Source organism: Monodelphis domestica, chromosome 1 (assembly GCF_027887165.1).
Source record: "Monodelphis domestica isolate mMonDom1 chromosome 1, mMonDom1.pri, whole genome shotgun sequence".
NCBI classification, from domain to species: domain Eukaryota; kingdom Metazoa; phylum Chordata; class Mammalia; order Didelphimorphia; family Didelphidae; genus Monodelphis; species Monodelphis domestica.
The window spans coordinates 212,556,436-212,579,769 of record NC_077227.1 but is presented as its reverse complement, the minus strand read 5'-3'; the positions used below and the strand labels follow the sequence as shown (position 1 = coordinate 212,579,769).

General features: G+C 32.8%; 1 protein-coding gene across 4 annotated transcripts in view; it reads left to right on the top strand.

The window, feature by feature from the left end:
* The window catches only part of ARHGAP5 (Rho GTPase activating protein 5), a 102,918-nt gene extending 79,811 nt beyond the window's left edge, over positions 1-23,107 (top strand). For 3 of the 4 annotated variants that reach the window (XM_056810401.1, XM_056810402.1, XM_007472516.3), the window contains exons 4-7: positions 3,747-3,824; positions 9,884-10,015; positions 17,535-17,640; positions 19,398-23,107. In XM_056810401.1, the coding sequence (XP_056666379.1) occupies positions 3,747-3,824; positions 9,884-10,015; positions 17,535-17,640; positions 19,398-19,728 (647 nt within the window). In that variant the 3' untranslated portion in view covers positions 19,729-23,107. Of the gene's footprint in view, positions 1-3,746; positions 3,825-9,883; positions 10,016-17,534; positions 17,641-19,397 lie in introns of those variants that run through there. The other variant, XR_008914912.1, reaches the window with a different exon arrangement.
* Positions 23,108-23,334: the final 227 nt, after the last annotated feature.

The window sequence follows — 23,334 nt, the reverse complement described above, 5'->3', positions numbered from 1 at the left end:
TGCAATAAAGCAAAGAGAAAATTTGGATATTATTCTTAACATCCTGTCATGTAAATTAATATTACTAAAACAAGAAAAAAGAAAACATAAACAGTCTATAAAATCAGTAGATTCTGGTAATATGCAATATTCCAAAAGTAAAATACTAACATTTATGCAAGGAAATAAGAGGAGGTGTATTTTGTTGTTTCCATTTACATTGTTTTACTCATTGTGTGTATTGTTTCCCTGCTTATTCCCCCCCCCCCCCCGCCTCTTTCTATTAAGAAATTATAATTAGGGAGCAGTTGGGTAGCTCAGTGGATTGAGAGCCAATTCCAGATATGGGAAATCCTGGGTTCAAATCTGGCCTCAGACACTTCCCAGCTGTGTGACCCTGGGCAAGTCACTTAACCCCCATTACCTAGTCCTTACCACTTTCTGCCTTGGAACTAATACACAATATTGATTCCAAGACAGAAGGTAAGTTTTTTTTTTTTTTTAATGATAATTATACAGAATTACAGCATAGTAGCATTCTATTAGTTTCATGTATGATACCATTTATTTAGCTGTTCTTTTATTGATGGAATCTATTTTTCCAGTTCTTTGGTACTACCAAAAAAAAGTGTTGTTTTGATGAACAGTTGTGTATTGAAATTTCATTTCATTTCAGTCTTTCAAAGAAGAATTCAGCAAGACAAAAATAACACAAGAACAGATCATGTAGACTTTTAAAGCCAGTTGAGGCTCTGAAATAGAAGTTTAAACAATCTAGAAATGGAAAGTAGGAAGTAAAAAAATGAATAAAACCAGGAGCAAGAGAACATTGGACTAGCATATGAGTTCTGCATAATAACCCTATGGACTAGAGATATGGTACACAAAGATAATGGAAAGATACTTTTTTAAAAATAAAAATAGGATTCATTAAAAGCCCTGAATGTTATGCTGTAAGAAATAATTCAAGAATATTGGCCATTCTAGACAAATTTTACAAGTGAATTCAAATCAAACCTTTAAGGAAAAATACCTATGCTTCAAAAAGCATCTGAATAATCAAAATAAATATGGTCCTGATACCCAAAACTGGGAGAGAGAATACAGGAAAGGATAGATCAATTTCATTTAAGAATATCACCTGAAAATATTTTTGACAAAATGTTACTAGAAGCATTATAGTAATATATCAAGGAATAGTTTATGATAACTAATGAAAGTTAGGAGGAGCAGATTAAAAAAAAAAGATGAATCTAAAGTGTGTCATGGATTTTTAAGAAAATTGTTTGATTTACTAACATTTGGAATAAGAGTATGTGTGTCTGGAGTGATATCATAGGTCCCATAACATCCTGAATAATTTTTTAATGTTAACCTACATTTAGGCTATTTTTATTTCTGTAAATTTGGGCTTTCTGTTTTAGCAATAAAATATAATCTCTAATAGTTATATAATGCTAGAGTAGTAAAGTAGCCCAAAATTTGAAATCAGAAGAGCCTCAGTTCAGATCCCAGTTTTGACCCATTAGACCTTAAGTGGGTCACTTAATATTCCTGGGCCTTAGTTTATTCTACTATAAAATGAAAAGTTAGATGGCCCCTGAAGTCCTTTTCTGCCATATCTACATCAGTGGTCCTATGTAGCGAATACCATAAATGGCATGAATCTGAAAATTTTTGTGATAAAAACTCATCTACCCATCATATTAATAATATTGCTGTGGTTATTACTTTGTAAGTTACAAATACAAAAATAAAACCACACAAATCTGTTATCTTTTTATTATGTTTGTAATTTAAGTTTTATATTTTAAAATTTCACAAATGTCTAATTTTCTTTTAATAAAATGAGCTAAGAAAATTATTGTATAGATTATTTTATGAAAAGTTGTTGGACATCCATTTTTTTCTTTTTAAAAAACAGAGGGGTTATTACTATACAAATTTGGGAATTCACTGTTTTTGTACCTCTTAGTGTTCAATATCTTATCTGCAAAATTAAATAGCTGTATAATGCAATATTTTGAAAACACTTCTAGCTTAATGTTTATGATTCTATGGAAATTTCAATGGCTGCCTTTCAGATATTTGAAAACAATTGTCATGTCCATCAAGCTTTCTCTTTTCCAAGCTTAACACTTATAGTCTCTTCACATTCTCTTGATGTGTTTTTTAGTTCTCTCATCATCCTGGTTGTTCCCTTTGAGATACATTTTGGTTTGGATGGATACATACATGCATACATGCATACATCTGAATACATTCTAATTAATAATGTCCCTTGGAATTCTAGGGTACTTCTACTATGGCTTTACCAGTGCAGAGTTCTACAGGATCATCACTTTAGATTTCTATTAACCTAGCCAAAGGTTGACCTTGGTGTTTGTTTTTCAGTCATATTATACTTTTTGAAGCTTATTGAGTTCTGTGGCTTCAGGATATGGACGTAAAACGGTCACTCCTTGCAATTCAGAAAAGTTTAAGAAAAAAAGCTCAACATTTCCATGTCTCTACCTTAGGTTTTGTGTCTCTGCCTAAGAGGATTGGTAGATTAAAACGATTTAATATTATTCTCCTATATAAAAATAAAAGAACTAGCATTTTTTCTATATAAAGTTTGGTGTGTGGATGGAGAAGTGTTTAAATTTTAAAACTTTTTTAAAAATCAATTTTTTCAACCCAGTGCATTGTCCTTCAGTAAATATAGTAACTTACTCTGAATTTTGTCATGAAATTACTATTTTCCTTATAAATGACTTAATCAGAGGCAGCCAGGTGGCTTAGTGGATTCAGGGTCATTGAAGATGGGAGTTCAAATGTGACCTCAGGCATGTCCTAGCTGTGTGATCCTGGGCAAGTCACTTGATCCCGTTTCGTAACCATTACTACTTTTCTGCCTTGGAATTAATAGTATTCATCGTAAGATGGAAGATAAACATTTTTAAAAATGATTTAACCAATTAATTTAATTCTATATGCAAATATAACTAAATTTTAAAGTCTTCCATTTTCTCCATAGTATTATTTTCCATTTGCATAATGGGAATCATAAGGAAGTGATTCATTTTACAAATATTTACTTCCTAGTCAGCTTTCCAGGAACACATTTATTCCAGGAAATAGAGTACACCTGCAAACAGGATTCAGTGAGTTAATGAAAAAACCTGAGAAAAATAATGTAAGGGAAATTTTTCAGTGCTTATACTCTGGGAGATATGCCAGTAGTAGTTTTTCATTTTTTCTTCCACATTTACAATAAAATTACTTCTGAAAATTAGCTCCAGCATCATTAAACTTAGTTCTATAACACTGATGTTTAATGATCAGTAGAATTGTTTGAAATAAAGGCTTTTAAAGGATGTTAGAATTATGAATTCACTTTAATCATAAATTTATTAAGAGTATACTGTAGAAAAATCAGTAACCTAAATATAACAAGAAATAAAAAAGTTTAAGAAAATATCCTTGCCTTCGTGGAACTTGTAGTCTAGTTGAGTTTGTCTATTACCAAATACTGTTAAGTTTTTCTAAGTGAGTTTCAGTTGAAATTTCAGGTTTTTAAAATTCATTTTACTCTTGACAAATACTAAATCTAAATGCACCCTAATTAAAATTCAAGTTATTGATTTAGTCCATGTAGAAAAATATTTTTTATAGTATGCCATAGCTTTGAAATCTTTAATGCAGCTTTTATTTAGATAAACTTTTATATATGCAACTCTATTTAAATGTGACTATTCTGAATGTGTTTTTTTTTTCTGTCCAAGGACTTTGTACTGAAGGACTCTATCGTGTTAGTGGGAACAAAACTGATCAAGACAACATTCAAAAGCAGTTTGATCAAGGTAATGATAAACTACTATATATAATAAAATGTAGTTATGTTCTTTGGGTTATAAGAATTTAATGGTTTGTATACATTAATTGTTCAGTCCAGTAAGCCAAGAGATTAAACAGACTGAGGACTAAAAAAAGACTATGGAATTTAATTAAGAATTAAAAGGATGGAGATGATAAGGTAGTTAGAAGAGGCAGATGAGTGAAGTAAAGGTATTTTCCAGGGGTGGAATATATGTGCTTTATGTTCATATAAATATATTTAGTTCCTAACCAAGAAATAAGGAAAGACAAGGGATTCTTTAGTCCTAAAATAATGGAATGGCAAACTCTTGGCCAGAAATGGAATATAGTTAACACGGACTGAAAAGAATGTGTTTTTTTTTTCTAACAGCATTAAAAATATAATAAATAACTAAGACGAATAAAGAAACTGAAAACGAAGGGAGGGGAAAACCACCTACTCAGGAAAGGCTTCAAACCTTAGTTTCCTCAAGTTCCTTCCAGCTCTAGCTCTAGGATTATGCATTATTTGTGAACAATGCAATATTGCTATCAAAAGCTGTCATTTTAGACTTTGTTGGGAAACACCAACGCATCTAGAACTAGGTTGAGGATACTTCTTTTTTATTCTTCCTTAGTCAGACCATTCCTCAGTCTTATGTTTAATTCTGGGCAACAGAATTTAAAAGGTCTTCAGTAAGTTGCAGTGCTGTATAATTGAAGATCTGTTACCCTAAAAAGAACTATATTTCCTGGGACCCCACTGATGTCCTGTCATTACATACTTCCTGTAGACAGAAAATAAATTGAGTGGGCAAGCCTCTTCTCATGCTTTTTTTGGCATGATAACAGCAAGCTTGTTAAGTAAGGCAGGTATTTTGAATTAGCTGATCAGCCATGGGCACATGGTTTTTATTTTATATCCCTAGGCATATGGGAAATGTAGTTCTTTTTTAGGGTAACAGATTTTCAATTATACCTTTGCCCCTGAGATCCAGTGGAAGACTGGTCTCTTCAATGGATCTTGTAAATATAACCAACTTTGAAATTACAGTAATTTGGGTATAAAAGGGAAAAAAAAACAAAACCAATCATTTCTAGGCGCATTGACAAAAATACAATTAGGGGACAGTCCCCTTTGGCATAAGAGTATACACACAAAAACAAATGCATTCAACCCCGCACAGTTCAAATCATCACATCCCAGAGTTCACTCTGGATCTTCTGGTGCAACGTGTGATCTGTGCAAGCATCTTAATGGTGCCTTCTCCAAATAGTTCACTTTCTGGATTTGGAGTGGTAGCATGTTTCTTATCCTAAAATTAATCTCAAAAAGAATTTAAACTTTGCAACTTAGAAAAATAATAATAATAATATATTCCCCCTGAAGAGGGTGTTGAAAAACACAGGGATCACTTAGGAATGCATGGCAGAGTCATAAGGTATATAAATCAATTGGCAAGAGAAATCAAAAACATCAAAAAAAAAATCCAAATAAAAGAGAAAGAATAACATTTGGATTAAATATAAAGTATCAAAGTCTTATGTGTAAAAAATTGAAGTAAAGGAAAATAAATCTAAAGCAGGTCCTTGAATCGGGGCTCAATTAAAGTTATTTAAGCAATTATGCACTTACCCAATCAGTAGCCAGGACTATAGAAAGTCGCCATACTATGAGAAAAAAGGACTAGACTTTTGTGTGAGAGGGAAATGTCATTCCCTGGTCTGATTTTACCCTCACTCTCAAAGATAGGGGGAACCAGGATGATAGCCAAACTTCAGGACTTGTCTGGTAGTATTTCACAAAGAGTGTAGATACAAGGTGTCCTGCATCTTAACATATGTCAAGTGCCGCAACCTAGAGTCTCATACTAGGTACAAGTCCTTTCGTATTGCCTTAGAAGTTCATCAGCCCTACCTGGATTGGTTTGGTCCTTTTTGACCTTGTGCTCCTTGGCACTGTGCAGATGTTCATCAACCCTATTGGGATTGGTTGGTTTCCTTGACATTGTGCTTCTTGGCACTGTTTAATGGTTCTTTTGTTCCCTTTTCCTAGAATCAGACACATTTTTATAATCTAAAACTTTTTGGGTATGCATTGACATTAGGGCAAATGTATTTTAAACTTATATTACTGCAAAATCAAAAAAGTTAAAGAAAATCTCAATACTGGTGATATGTGCTTCAAACACAAAAAGGAGAGAAAAAATAAAACTGAAATAGTATATTGCACATGCAAGCAAAAACAATAATAAAAAAGTTTTTAAAATCAAAAATATATAGCTTACAATCATTGACACACTTGTCAGCTAAGGAAAGGTAGAATACAAAGATTTCTCACTAAAAATGAGATCCATTTCCTTTTCAAACTTGGCCATGATCCACTGTGAGTGCAAATGATTTTCACAAAGTAATAGTTTTTTATAAAGAGCAATAGTACAATAGGTAATATACATTCAAGGAGTATCAAAATCCCCAAAGTTATAATAGCCCATTTAATGACAATAGCAAATAAATCCACTATCATTAGGATTCACATGAGTCTGTTGTGTGACATTTAAAACTAATGGATTCTTGCCACAAGTTTTTCAGGTATAACAATGGTTCAACCTTGGCTAAAGTATTTTTTTTAAAAATCTCTTACTGCCATCATTAAAAAAGTGTGGCAGAGGAGACTAGAAAAGACTCTGTACTGTTGATATTGGGTCTAAAAATATCACCAAGAATCTAGATCATTGTGGTGGAAGGGTAGAGTAAGCTAGAGTTACAAATGAGAGATGTTCTCTCTTGGGAGCCATCCAGGGGTACCATACCCTGGGAACAATTTCCCAGCTCCTTTGGTATGAGACTGTTATGTCCCATCAATTCACATTTTTACAAATGCAGAGGTGGGGATTATAATAATGCTTCACTTCAGCTACTAAAATGGACTCTTTACCTCTTATTCAAATAACTCAAGAGACAGGCAAAATGATCAGAGTTGTTGAAAAAAAAATCTAAAAATCATGTCTAAAGACCCCTTAAAATCAGTTTGAGATATTTAGCTCATTAAATTCTCTAAAAGCTGTAATATAATTGTGACAAGTTTTGATGAAGTCCATCCATCATCTATGTGGCAATTAACAAAGCCAAAATGGAAGAAGAAGCAATTTTTTAAATAGTTATAGGGGAAAGATAACAGAATATTAACAGTAGTTAAAACAGTAGATTAAAATCATTCAGTATAACAGAATAGTATTGGTCAGATTAACATATAAACTTAAAACAACAAAAATCTTAAAACAATCAGCAAAATACAATAAAATATAGACTTTCATAAAACAATGGAATCTTTAAAGGCTTAAAATCTTCACCTCCAGTGTCTTTAAAGTTCATTTCTTTATCCATTCAGATTCCTTTTGTCAGAGCTATGGGATCTCCCATAGCGAGGGAGAATATGTGTTTGAGGAGTTCCAAACTGGATGAATTTTAGAGACTGGCAACGGGTTGTAGGGAGATGAACTTCTCCCTTGAATTTCAGGCAATATAATTGAAAGGACCAATGCACTCATGAATGATAGAAACAAAAAACATCCTAAAACTGGAAACTGTTTGAAATAGTCAAGGTACTGCTCTGTCTTAGAATGCTCCATACTCACTGTCATCATGGCAAAAAAAGCATGAGAGGAGGCCACCCACTCAATTTATTCTCTGTCTACAGGAAGTACATAATGACAGGAAGTCGATGGGCTCCTGGGAAATATAGTTCTTTTTTAGGGTAATAGATTTTCAATTATATAGTACTTTTAGTGGAGGGCAATCTCAAGAATTTAAAGGTACCCTGTGTTTGTAAACTGGAGTAGACTTGTATTTGTTGTATTGTTATGTAGAACAGAAGTAGGTGCAATAAATGGTTAGAAGATACAAAGACAAATTTAGTTTTGATGTTAGGGGAAAATGTCCTAATAATTAGAACCATAGAAAGATTGAATATTTTGGTGAGAGAATATTTCCCTCACTCTGGGTCTTACCTTAAAGGATTATCATCAGTTTTAATGAGATTATCTATGTAAAGTGCTGTGCAAATGTTAGATTTTATTATTAAAGTCTGTATAATTGTTTTTGGGTGGATTATAGTAATTATTCTGGTTCTACACTTTGTTCTTTAAGAGTACTTCCAATTTTTAAAGTTTTATGATTCATAGATAAAGTGGATAGGTGAATGAATATTAACTATGTTAGGGAAAACACTTTTTACTTTGAGGTTACAAGAATGAATTTAGATATCAAGGATATTTCAAATTGAAAAGTTAGGAAATCAGAGCAAGGACTTCAATCAGTTGATTAAAATGTAGTGCTAAAAAAATTAAATTACAAGTTTGGTTTCTCTTGTATGTGATCTCATTTAGCTTTCTCAGATATGTGTAAACAAATGGATAAATCGGTGCAAAACAAAATAAAAAACAACCTAGGAATGTATTGGTTAGTAGTAGTTTGTTATAAGCAAAAGACATTAATTTATATATGATGATAGGTCTTTTTTTTTAAAGCCCAGGAAAAACAAATATCAGACTTTTCAGATTTATTTTATTAATTCTTTGCCAGTGGAGGTGGAGTGAGTAGCAGAGGTAGTTAGGGAGAGAAAGAGCAGCAAGATTGTGCTCTCATTAGTACTCAAAAGCTCTCAGTGAGGATTTCTTCTACCAAAGTCAGATCTTTACCTTGTTTGCAATTTAGGAAGTGCCTGGAGCACCAAGAGTTTATATGACTCTTGGGATTTACAGCAACTAATAATGGGTTAGATATTGGGGCTTGAAATCAGTTCTTCTGACTTCAAAGCCATTATACCATGCTGCCTATCATTTCATTAATTCATAAAAAATTAGAAAGAAGTCTTTTTTTGTGTGAAAAATCTGTAAGTTATCCTTTAGCAAAGTTCATTCTTAATTTTTTAAATGCTTTAAAAATAGATATCAAAGCTAGTGTCCATATATTACTTTCTATCTAGGTTAACCAAGAGGACAGGCTTTTCTAACCAGCATCCTTTGATCCTTTTAAATTTGTTTGTTAAATATTTTTATGCTAATGGTTTTGTAGCTATACTGAATTGTAACTTTACTAGCATTTTTCACTCATTTTATCAATAAACATTGTACATTTTCTATACAGCAGTTTTTTTTTTACAAAAATGCAAAATGACCCCAGTTTAAGTATTAACACTTACTAATAACAAAGGACATTTGTTAAATACTCATATTTCTTTGTTTTTTTTTAAATAACAAAAACCCGTCCATCTCAGAAATAATACTGTGTATTGGTTTCAAGGCAGAAGAGCAGTAAGGGCTAGGCAATGGTGGGGGGAGGGAAAGCTAAGTGACTTGCCTGGAGTCCCATAGCTAGGAAGTGTCTGAGGCCAGATTTGAACCCAGAACATTCCTTACCCTCCCACCCCCCATCCCAACCTGATCTCTTTGCCTTGCTTTCAATCCACTGAGAAAAGTTTGGAGTTTTTTATTAATTTAGTTTTTAATCACTTCAATTTAAATGTATGTAATGGAAGATTTAATTATATAATTATATAATAAAATAGGAATTTCATATAACATCTGAATGCATTTGTAGCAATATTTAGCATTTTTTTAGCTCATGCCTTTTCCCCCCTTAAATCCTTTCCCCATCCAAATATTCTTTGCTAACAAATGAATGAATACAGAAATAAATACATAAGTTTTTGTCATATTTGTTGATAGGCTGTCTGGCAATCATTTCATTAATGCAGAAGAAAAGTACTTATGTATGTTATAAAAATTTCAGTTGTAACTGTCATTCATATAGATCTTTTTAAAAGCCCAGTCAGTAGGAATGATAGGATAAATGACACAAAGGTTTTTTTTTTTTTAATTTAAGAAAAGTTTTTAAAGAGATAAGTGGCAAATAAGACTCAGCTTGTTGGGGTGGGATACTTGAATGTTTATTGGTACTTTATGCCTATTTGAGTAGTTATTTTTTAAAACAAATTTCCAAAAGCATTTTGTTTACATAATACTTAAAGTTGTTAAATTATAATTTTATTTTTCTTTTGTAGATCATAATGTTAATCTAGTATCAATGGATGTGACAGTAAATGCTGTTGCTGGAGCTCTTAAAGCTTTCTTTGCTGACTTACCAGATCCTTTAATTCCATATTCTCTTCATCCAGAGTTATTAGAAGCATCAAGTAAGTAATACATTTTTTGCCTTTTGTGAATTATTTTAGATTACCAATTAGTAGACACAGGAGCCAGGGCAAAGGTCTCCTGTCTCACACTGAAGCTCTTTTTTAGGGGAGTAGGATTTTGTTTTTGTTTTTTAAAGGGAGGTGGTGGCCATGGAGTTCTGAGAAGTGGAAGCAAGAGAGAGCATAGTACTGTATAGTAAAATTAACATATTTTGGAGGAGGGGGTGTATTCTTTCAGAATTCTTTACATAAATTCAAACAGGAAGAACTGTCTATATATGAAAGTTTTAAGGTGAAAGTGATATTTTGACTTGATTTAACTGTCTAAATGGAAACATTATGTAATATTTTTGTCTCTGTTTCCTAGACAGTTTGTATCTGGAGCGCTACTTCCAATGCTGTAATTTAGAAAATTTTTGTGTTATGCATATGATGATGATGAAGCTCAGAGAATCATTAAACTTATATGTGTTAGAGAACATTTTAACCCTACTTGATTTCTTCTGTTGAAATCTGTAGTCAATTGATAGCTAGAACATTAGTGAAATTAATTTAATACTGTAGATATTTAATTAGGTTTAGCAGTAATGATATATCTATAACATGAAAATATACATATTTTAGGCATGTAGTGTTAATACCTAATGAGCCTTACTTCTAAAATATATTTTTATTACCTCCTTTACTCTTCTTAATAAATTCTTAATTTACTTTATCAGTGTTTTAACTGAAAACTTATCAGGTATCATATTTGCCATCATACATTGATAATCATTTTTCCTTCTATATCAGGAAGACACTGAGTTCTGTCATTGTATAAATAGTATAGCTAATGAAATTGGTCATCAAAAATGTACCCATAGATACATACTTAGGTAGTATGTATGGGCAACAGAACTATTTAGTTTTAATGGATTGTGTGGCCAACTGGTTAGTGAAAAACAAAACAGTCTTCTTAATTGTGAAAGGACTTATTCTATATTCAGAAATACTTGATGTAACATTTTCAAAGCTGAATATTAAAGACTTTATTTTCATGATATAATCCCTAATCCTTAAAGACACTGTACCCTGATCGTAAATACTGGTGTCAGTGAACAAAATGTCTGATGGAGATTGTTGGGATCTCATAGCTTTTCTTGACTGATTTTTGGGTAAAAGAATAATTTTTAGCAGAACAGCCAAGATGGCAGAGTACGACAATTACAATATTGCCCAGGTCCCCTACTATTCCAAGCTATTCCAAAAAGATGTAATGAATGGCATTCTGAATAATGGATGAGAAAGTCTGAGGGGAAAAAACCACGAGTCATTTTTCCAGCCTAAGATCACAAATTCAACCCAAGGACAAGTAGGGCCTGGCTTGAAACTGTGGAATACGGTTAGATTAAGGTCTCAGACCCAGATTCTGGACTTAGAATAAAGCCTCAGTGCTATTGAGCTGGCTCTGGAGTGAGGATTATAGACTCATAACTAAGACGAGGACTATAATATGGTCCTCTTGAACCAGATAGCAGCCTAAGGCTCAGAATACCATTATAGCATTATGATAATGATCCCAGAGCAATACCAAAAACTAAGCTTAGCCTCAAAACCAGGAAGGGATAGTATTTGAAGTCATCTAGTAGAGCTCTATTTATAGTCTGCCTTTGTTGCTTAGACTTGAATCTGGTTCTGGAAGGTGAATAGTCTAGGAGTATAGTGATCAGACCAGATATTTGATTAGATCTTATAGAAGCTTAATAAAAATTTGGAGCTCCATCTCTCAAAACACACCTATAATTCTTAAATATAGCATGCAGTACCTAAAAAATGTAGCAAAAACCCTAGATAAAATAAACTAGGATTATATAAAGTCTTGTCACAAGTGTATAGAGTTTTGGCCCTAACACATATTCCCAGTCTGGCAAATGAGGCTTGCAAGAATGAATAAACAAAAAAAATATTGGCCTATTATGGTTGACGGGGATATCTAAAATGCAACCCCAAATGAGGAGAATAATTTCCAAATGCCTACAAGCAAAGAAAAACACAACTCAACCAGATAATTAGAATTCCTTGAAGAAATGAGGGAAGATTAAACTAATAATAATAAATAATGATAATACCACAAATGAATAAATATGAATATTATAAAAATGAATGAATAAAATATTATATAGTGTGAGCATTAGCAGAAAGAAATGAAAAAGAAGAGAACCAAATTAGAGAAGAAAGACTTGGGAGGAGATCTAATAGCATCCAAGGTATAAAATTAGAATAAACCAAGCATAGATTATGTACCATGAAATTCAAAGAAATAGTAAAGCATTAATTTAAAATAAAAAAATTAAAACATGAAGAAATTTTAAGGTGTTTTGTAACAAAAACTGACCTGGGAAATGGATTGTGGAGTTAAGAATCAATGGAAATACCTGTAAGCCACAACCAGAAAAGAACTTTAGATGGCATATTTTTTAAAATCATGAAAGAAAGCTCCCTAGATCTATTAAAACCAAAAGGCAAAGTAAAAATAGAAATAATCTACTATATACCTCCAGAAAAACACCAAAACAAAAATGCTTAGAAAACATTCATAACTAAAATGCATTTAGGTCAAAGAAAAAATGACAGTATCAAGTGGGACAAAAAACGTTATAAGTATTAAGAAAGCAGAACTACAGTCAAGATCACACAAGATTTAATAGCCAGTATTGTAAGAAACAAAGAGCTTGGAATATATTACAGAAGACAAAAGGATAGGTTTAAACTTATAACCAAGGATAACTTACCCAGCAAAAGTGGTGTAGTCCTACAAAGATATAAATAAATTTACATAAAATAAAGGATTTGAAACATTCCTGATGAAAAGTCCGAAGCTGCATAGAAACTTTGAAGTTCAAATAGAGGATTGAAGAAGAAAAACTAAAAAGTAAACACAAGTGAACAGTCAAGATTAAAGAGAGAAAATTTAAATACCATTGCACTTCCTAAACACCATGGCCAAAAAAAAAAGGGCTAGAAGTTTTTTAAGAAATCTTAAAAAAGAAAAACTGCCTACATCTTAGAACCAAGGGGCAAAATGGAAATAGAAAGGATCCATTAATCCCTTAACTATAAGAGACTTCAAAATGAATACTCCAAGAAACATTATAACCACTATTCAGTGCTCCCAGGTCAAAATTAACAATGCTGTTAGTAGCCACAATGAAAAATCCAAGTATTAAGGAGCCATAATCCAGGGTCACACATATTTAACAGCCTCTGATATAAAGGAACAAAAAAATCATAGAATATGACATTCCAAAAGACATAGGCTTTTAGGAAAGAATACCCAGCAAAGATATATCTATATCTATATATATAGATATAGATATATATGTATGTATAGAACTACAAAGAAAAATGCACCTTTCTGAAGATGGCATTATACTAATTTTTTTTGCATCTGAAGACTGGAGGTTCTCTTCAGTGATATCTGTAGTCTTTTAAAAAAAAGCTAATAGTTCATTCAGTAAACAACAACAACAATTAGATGAAGAATACATATTTCCTGTATTGTGAAATGCCTGTATAATAGTTCTTTATTAAGTTACTTTGTTAGTCAAAAGACATTTATTAAGAAGCTACTATATGCCAGGCACTGTGCTACCTGCTGATGGTTCAAGAAGCGAAGGATAGTTCCTGTCTTCATGGAACACATGGTCGAATGGAGGAAGAAAACAAGCAAATAATATGTAGAAACAAGTTATGTGATAGTTAAATAAGAAATTATTAGAAGAAGGAAGGTAATCAGATTAAGAGGGTTAAGGGAGTCTTCCTATTGAAGATAGATTTTTAATTTGGGGCTTAAAAGGAAGCCAGAGAAGCCAAGAGGCAGAAATGAGTAAATAAAGCATTCTAGGCCTCAGAGACAGCCAAAGAAAATGCCCAGAGTTAAGAGATGAACTGTTTTATTAATGGAATAACAGAGAGAAGATTCATTGAGTCTTGTTAAATCTAAGAAATTAACATGGCAGGGAGCAAAATATAAGAAGACTAGAAAAATGAAGGCATGAAGGGCTCTGAAAGCCAAACAAAATTTTGCATTTTTGATCCAAGAGGTGAGCCACTAGAATTTACTGAGTAGGAAGGTGATGGGATTGCATTTGCACATTAGGAAAATCACTGTGGTGGCTGAGTGGAGAATGTGTTGGAATTGAGAAGAGACTTGAGACAGGCAGATTTATCGTTAGGATATTGGAGTAATTCAGGAGTGAGATGACAAAGGACTATATCAGCGTGTTGGCAATATTAATGATAGAAAAGGAGACATAGTTGAGCTATGTTGCAAAGGTAAAAGAAAGGCAGCAGATTAGATATGGAGTAGATGTTGAAACATGACGTTGCAAGCCTAGTGGACTGGATAGAGGTGGTACTCTTGATACTAATAGGGAAGTTGAGTGTAAGGCAGGTTTAAGAGGAAAGGAAATTAGTTCCATTTTCAACCTGTTCAGTTTGAGATATTTACTGGACTTTTAGAGTCTGAAAGGCAGTTGGAGATGTGAGTTTAGAGATCACCAGAGAGATTAGGTAGATTAGAGAGTCATAATTCTAGAATTGATAGTTAAATACATGGTATTTAATGAAATTATGGAGTCAAGTAGTATAGATAGAGAAAAGGGCTCAGAACAATTGTATGAAATACACATACAATTAGAAGGATGAAGATTTAGCAGAAGATACTGGGAAATAGCAGTCAAGTAGGAGGGGAACCATTGGTGTTCTGAAAACCCAGACAAAATGAGTATCAAGAATGTGATTAAGAATGTCAAAAACTTTAGCTAGTTCAAGAAAAATGAAGACTGAAAAGAGGCCTTTAGATTTGGCATTTAAGAGATTAATGCTAACTTTGGAGAGAACAGTTTCAATGGAATGATAAAGTCGGAAGACAAATTGTTAAGGGGGTTAAGAAGAGAAAGAGAGGAGAAAAAGAGGAGGCACTTGTTGTAGATTCCCTTTTCAAGGAATTTACCCACAAAAGGTAGAGGAGGCAAGCTTTGTGGGGTTAGAAAGATCAAGTGAGAGGTTTTTTTTTTGTTTGTTTTATGAGACATGGACATTTCTGTAGTCGGTAAGACGGGAACTAATAGACATGGAGAGAGATTGGAGGTAAATGATAGAGTGGGGATGACCAAGAGAACATGGTCAGATAAAGAAGGTTTTGGTAGTCTTAAAAACGGAGAGATGGTACATTTGTGGGTGATGGTAATTGTAAGGATATGGCTGTTTTTGAGTGTGTCTGGAGGTGGGGTGGAAGGAGTAGATCCAGGTACTAAACATGTTGAAGATAAATGGGAGCTCTAACCTGGAATTACATAGTACAGTGATGGCAAGCCTTTTAGAGACCATGTGCAGTCCCCTGCCTCCTCAACCAAGCGCCCTTCTTCCTCTCCCCCAACCCCTGACAATGGATCTTATATGGAGAAAGGTCATCTTTTCGGGATGTTGTTGACTATCTCAAGCAACTCTTTTCAAGAGTAGCCAGGTGGGAGGTGGAGTCAAGATGGCAGCATAGAGGCAGCAAAAGTTCAGATCTCTGAAAACCCTTCCTTACCAATTACAAACTAAATGATCCCAGGGAACTGAAAATCAAACCTAACAACAAAACAGAGCCAAGGAATCCTCCTGCTGAACTCAATTCAAAAGGTATGCCCCACAAAAGCCAGAATTCAAGAACACTTGGGTTTAAGGGGAAGGAAGAAGGAAGGTCCCAGGACCCCTACCCCACCTAGAGCCCTAAGCCTCCTGCGGCAGCGGGAACCTCTGGGTGGACAAAGGTGCTGGTCTGGAGGAGGAGTACCTTGCGGGAAGGGCTGTGCTAGGCTCAGAGCATCAAACACAGGCAGTGGGGAAGGAGCTGGAGAGGAAGCGCAGAATGGGCGACCCTCCATATTGCTCCAATCTCCAAATCAAAATCAAATAAGCATTCTAGTTTTGTTGGGACTTGGGGATAAGAGAGTTAAACGTGTTAGGAATAAGAAATCAAGAGGTAGGAGAAAGGGAATTGGGTTTGGATGATGATCTATAGGGGTTCATATTTACTAGGAGTTGTAGAGTATGAAGGGGTGGGGACATAGGGAAATTGAGTTGTCCTTTATTACCTCTTCCTTAAGGGGACACTCAAAGCAGGAGATAAGAAGGCTTCCAGTTAAAGGAGGTCTCACTCCTTATCTGAGGCTGCATAGATCTTAAATGGTAAACTACAACAAGGCACAGAATTAAATAGAAGAGTACATTTGGTGATTATTGTTTTGGGGGAATTAGATTTCACATCTCTCACTGCTGCAGAAGTCTATGTTTTTAAGTCCCAGGATTTTCTATAGAATACTATCAGGCTGCATGAAACACTATATTCTATATATCAAAAATTTAAGTTACCCTAAAGACCATAATGGAGTAGCTTAGGTAGGTGGTACAGTGATTAGAACACCAGGTTCCATAGAGTCATGAAGAGGTGGCACAACTGAACAATAACAACAAACACACTGAAGAGGTACACAAGTGTAAATAGACTACAGCATATATAAGGCTTTAAGGGGGGGGGGCATAAGAAATATGTTTAATAACCAGGAAAATTTTCCACCTGGAAAATGAAGTTGTCATTTACCTAGGGCTAGAATATAAAAATAAATGAACAGGCCTGAGCATTGTATTAGCTTCCATGGAATCTTAAAAGACCTAAAAGGCGTCTGGCTCGTTGCCTTCAATTCATTTCAGTGAGCGTGTAAGTGTCTACTTACTTGTAGGACTCTGGGGATACAGAAACAAAAATGAAGAATAGTCCCTGCCCTCAAGAAGGTTACATTCTTCTTGCAGGTTGGAGAAAGGGTACAGCCTGAAATTAGATAAGTAAATATAAGATGATTTGAGGAGGGAGACATCAATGAGAGTACTGACAACTAAAATATAAGGAACACTTCCATGATCTTAATCACTTATTGAGGTAACATGGACAAGAATCACACAGGATGAAAAAGTGTGAGTATATTGCAGCTCCCACCAATGAAAGGAGTATCTACTTATGAGATTATGGGTCCATTAAAATAGTGAAAAATAAGCACATAAAAACATCAATAATAATTTGACTGAACAAAATAAATTATTATATATAGTTTTATGACATATTATATCTGTTTATAGCTTGACACTTTTGACAGTATTATCCATGTGTTTGAGATAATGGTGGTAGTGTCCAGTTTATCCTGTAGGAGGGTTTTAAACTTTGGTAGTAACTTTAGGAATGTTGAAAATTGTTTCTGGTACCCAGTAAATTCTGTTGTAATTATTTTTTAGGATATCGTATGGGACTTAATTTTCTTTATTTTAAAATCATTTCATTACCTTTTGTATTACAAGAGACACTATATTATGTAATAATTACATGATGTAATCACTAAATTAGCTGAATTTTACAGTAGTTATATTAGTATTATCAAGGGCTTTAAAAGACACATTTTATATTTTTTTCTCCCAAAATACAATTACTTTATTTTTACAGAAATCCTGGATAAGACAGAACGACTTAATGCATTGAAAGAGATTTTGAAGAAATTCCATCCTGTTAACTATGATGTATTCAGATATGTAATAACACATCTAAACAGGTATATTGTTTGTACATCTCAGTAATTTTAATGGTACATATAATGCATATAATAATGTTGGAATATTAGTGGCCATAATGATAAATAGATACAAAAGCTAATTTTAGTTGGCATGTACTACAAAATAGATAAAGTTTTACTTTGATTTTAATTATAAAATAACAAATTCTAGTACTGCTTGATTTTGTTTTATCAGATCATATAATTTTAGAAGTGGAAAGAAGCGTAGAGAAATACCTTCATTTACAGATAAACAGACTAAGACCCAGAGAGTTTGTAATTTGCCCTGTAATATTTACTGTTAGAACCTTGTGCCCTCATGCTTTCTTTTGCTCTATACTGCCTCTACTTTTGTCTTTTTTAAAAGTAGACACAAGTATTATACATACTTTTTTTCCCATGTTGAAGCCTAGATTATCCATTAGTGGATTTTTTTAGCAAGTTATTTTTTGTTTTGTTCTTATTTCTTTTTTGTTACCCAAGACATTTTTGAATAAATTCCCAAATGAACTGTTGGAATACATGTGGGAAATGTAGTATTCTAATTTCAACCTAAGAAAGCCATGATTTTAAAAGTAGCTTTATGAGGAGAAAAAGTCCTGACTTCTTTTGATTTAGTATGAATAATTGAAAATCAAATGTATTTAAGGCATGATGTTGCTCTGGTGCTATACTGAGAGACAGAATTTCATAAATTGCAGATAAAACTGAAAGATCTGATTAAATTTGTGAGAAACAAAAAGTTAAGAAGCTTGAGTTCTAGACCTAGTTCTAAAACTAATTAGTTGCATGACCTTGGACCAAGGCACTTAAATTTTGAGTCTTGTAACCTTCATCCATATAATTAGGAGGCTGAGTTAAATAATCACTGAGATAATTTTAAGATCCTATGATTATAAGTGTATATATACACCCAAACACATATGAGAGAGAGAATGTGCAGTGAAGCTAGCTTTGATGTTGGAGTCGGGGAAAGGACATAAAAATGCCAAAAGTATATATTATCATCTTAACTGTAAGTTGATAACATAAAGAGTTATTATGGGAAGAGTGCTCACTAGCTATACATAACAACTAAGACATTAGTTGTAGTAATGATTGGGAACTCAAAATAGTCAAAAGATTTTGATCTTCAATTCCAGTATTCTTCAGTGTCAGTGTAAGAAGCAACATAAGTTACAATTTGTCTCTTTACTTTGAGGTTATTCTTCTTATAAAAGTAAAATTTAAAAACTGTTTCCATGTATACATTATTTTTCTCAAGGAACAACACTGAACAAAGGAAACCTATCCTGGCAACTTCTTTTTTTTTTTTAATTAAAGTTTTTTTGTTTGGGGCCAGGCACTGTTCTTGAGATACAATCCACCTCCATAAAAACCATGGGAATTGGGGCAGCTAGGTGGCTCAGTGAATCAAGAACCAGGCCTGGAAACAAGTTCCTGGCTTTAAATCTGTATCAGATAATTCCTGTGTGACCCTGGGCAAGTCGCTTAATCCAAATTGCCTAATCCTTACGACTCTTCTGCTTTGGGACCAATTATACTTAATATTGATTCTATGATATATTTCTCCATTGTAGGGTTTAAAGGTTTGTGTGCTGGCAGTCTTTATTAGAAAAGAGCCTCAGAGAGGAGTTGCTTTAAATTTGCAGTTTGGGTTCTAATTGGATTATATTATTTTTAAGGTTATTTCTTGGTTTAAATTCTTGGTTTTTCATTCATATGTAAATGTGTATATATTTTTTCTTTCTTCACAGAGTTAGTCAGCAAAATAAAATCAACCTCATGACAGCAGACAACCTATCCATCTGTTTCTGGCCAACTCTAATGAGACCTGATTTTGAAAATCGAGAGTTTCTGTCCACCACTAAAATCCATCAGTCTGTTGTAGAAACTTTCATTCAGCAGTGTCAGTTCTTCTTTTACAATGGAGAAATTGTAGAAACTGCTAACTCTGTGGTGCCCCAGCCCCCACTTTCAAATACTGGACATTTGGTTGAGCCAATGGTACCACTTCAGTTACCACCACCATTGCAACCTCAGCTAATACAACCACAGTTACAAGCAGATCCTCTTGGTATTATATAAATAGGAGATGATTACAGGCAGCCTGGCATTGGACAAAAAAAAAATAGCAAAGCTAGACATGCATGTTTCAGGGTACAATAGTGTATTTCATATTTCTGACAAATCATGTTCAGACTGAGGGAACGTCTTTCTCTTAGAACTGTCTCATATTCCTTGTTCATTCCCACTGCAGATCAAGACCATGTGATAAGCATGACTGGAGAGGTTTAATTTTTTTAAGCAAAAGTAACTATAAAGTACAAAGCTACTGCTGCTGCATGTAATCTTATTGCAATCACTATATCATTCCTTTGGCAATTTCTGCCTCAATATATTGTGAATAAAATTTTTCTATAGAAATTAAATGATTTAAAACTCACATTTATGAAACATTCAGTGCTTTTCAGCCTGCTTTATGGCTGTTATTTTTTTGTTGTTGTTATTTCATGTGCTATTTGGGCAACTTATTTTACATTCAAACATTCTGTGTTGATACTAAAAGCCCAACTATAGTTATTTTATCATGTCAAGTTACTTATACCATACTTGGGATGGTGTTGGAAAGAATGAAAAAATGCACTGTTGAAAATATATTACACTCCTGCCCCTTCCATCTTCTGAGTAAACCTGTGGACAATTCGATATGGGGTAGGTTAAATATAGTTCTCATTTTTTGTAGCACAATACCAAGGACATACTTGTGGCAAAAGTGAATTTCGAATGTTGTGCAAAAAAACCTGATGTCATCTACTTATTTCCTTATGTTCCATTAATGAGATAAACATTTTGTATACTGTTAATTCTGTAAACAAATGCATGTTCAAAAGATCATTGATGGTCTTATAAACTTAATCTAATATATTTTAGATATTTTAATTTTTTTCCCTCTTGGGGAATACATTTAGTGTGTAGCAAATACCCCATGCCATTTTCATATAAGGTTATATAACTTTTCATACATATGCATAAAAATTTTGTTGTAGTAAAATTCTTTAAACCAAACAATGTTTTAATCTAGGACATGAATTTAATCTGTTCTTTAAAATCTATTTTTATGTGTCCCTTTAAATATATACAAAAATCATTGCTAATATAGCAATAAATACTTTGGGTACTGACTGCCTCTTTGGAGTGTATATATAAAATTACAAACTTGTATTCTTATTCTTTTCTGTGTATGATGTACTAAAATTTCAAAATTACTTTTGCACCATTTTTATACTTTTTTCTTTGACGTTGGTACCAGTTTTGCTGTAAAACATTGCTGCTTTTTTTTCATTTTAAACATTTTATTAGTGATAATGCAACTTACAAAGTGATAAATTATGGTTAAAATTTCTGAATTAGGCGGCTGTAAACTTTTATGTTGGGCTTTTCTCAAGAGTTCAGTGAACAAACTATGCCATTTTTGTCTGGAAGGGAAAAATTTTGATTTTTCAGCTGCTAGGGTACGTTTTTTGTGGTAAAAGAAAAATTATTTGGTCATTGTTGTAGTCTTCACTCATAATGAGATTTTAAAATCGTCCTATGTATTATAGTAAATAGATGATTTTGAGATTTAAGGTTCTTATGAGTTTGATTTGCTCCCTTTTCCTAAAATAAAAATTGCCTTTCCCAACTGTTATGTCCTAGGTATTGTACTTCTAATTTTAACTTGGATTAATCATTCTGGATCAAGATGTTGACATGAACCAGGCTGCTGTTGAAGTACATGTATATTATAAATTATCTTATGTGTTATATTCTTGCAAGTTATTATCTTTTCTAAGAAAACAAAAGCCCTATTATTCCTATTGCAAAGCACACAGGAATTGAGAAAGTACAATAATTTAAAAAAACTGTCCGGTAAATGTAGTATTCTTAACTTGTTCTATATTACTTAAACCTGTTGTCTATAGCTTTAATTTATAGCTGTCAGTTTAACATTGGCATGTCTAGCAAAGAAAATTAAACTTTAAGAGTTTTATAAACTGTTTCTAGGTTGCTAAAGAATTTATTTTTCTACTATATATGGTATAGACAAAGCATCAAAACTATGTACAGGAAAAAAGCCTGACTATTTCTTTTGGAAGTAGGCTGAAAGGAAAAATTTTCAACTGTCCATTATCTTCATATTCAGTCTGGTATAACTTTCTTACTCTGATGTGAATCTCACTTTACAATATTTCTGTTTTTTGCTATACTAGTATAATATATAGTCAGTTCTGATCATTTAAATTTCATCTGTATACAGTACCATTTTTGTTATGTTATAACTAGCATTTACCATTTCCCACATTAATTACATAATATAACTCCTCAAAATTGATATTAATTTTTTTCTTTATATCATAGACATAATACAGTGAGTCTGTCTGAATACTCCTACAGTTGACCCAATTAGCAGGTTTCTCTAACACTAATTGAAAAAATTATTTAAAATAATATCTGACTGAATTATTTGAATTGTTTTTGTCCAGAGCTTAGTTTTATGTTTTACATATTGAAAAGGTATTTTAAGTATTTGCTTTCCTATAACACAGCTGGAAGGCAAGGAGCATATAATTACATGTGTATGAGGCTTTAGAAAATTTAAAAGAAGGAACTAAACAATCTTATAGATTTTCTCAGTATCCAAATTGTGGGGAAGGAGTGGCACAATGGGCTGTTAACAATTAAATTTTAAGAAATGCTAACTAATAAATTAAGTGAATATATGAATTGCCATTATTTTCATTTATGCTTCCTATATCTAATTGTTAAACTGTTGGGCTTAAACAGCCATGTCTAGATTAGAGATGTAATAAAGGCATATTTGCTACTCTGATTTATGCATTCAGTAGATCTGTCCATTTGGGAATCAAATTATATGCCTTCAATGTAATTTATAAATTAATTTCCTTTATAGAAATAAAATTCCTTTAAAAATTAAAGTCCAGGTACAGTGGATTTTGGTTTAAATGGTATTTGTTAGTAGTTTTGAACATTTATAATGTAAATACTGTAGATGACAGCAGTCTGATTTAAGGTGAAAAGCAACTTTTATTTTCCATCCTGTATGTAAATAATGTGGACTTGCTTTTCTTTTCGAGGTACTGGAATATAATTTCTAATAGCTCTAAACTATAAACAAAAGGAAACAATTGGGAAAAGAACCTAGGCCTTAGCTTCCATGGTGATTTTAGTTTTTTTATACAGTAATAATTGTGATGCTATTTGTCAACTGGATATAAATATATATATACATATATATATATAATTTTTAAAAGTCAAAAGCGCTTTGTTTCTTTGTTTTTAATTAATGTAATCTTGTGCTTCACCACCAACAGGATGCTGCAGTGAATTAAATATCAGTGAAGCTTATTCTGTATAAAGAATGCTATGAATAAAACATTACGATGCTTACTGTGTATAATTTTTAGTTCTAGTGGCTCTTCACCATTTTGTTGCTTAAGAATTAACTTCTTTTTCTCAAGTGAAAATTCCACTCAGGATATTTTTTAACTGAATCTTGTATATTTATAGAAAAGTGAAAGTTAATAGCATGGATAGTATGTAACCAGTGGAGCTGCTTCTTCTATTGTCTGGTGAATTAAAAGTTGGGTTGAAGATCATTTATTAGAAACAAGATATTAAAACAATGACCTC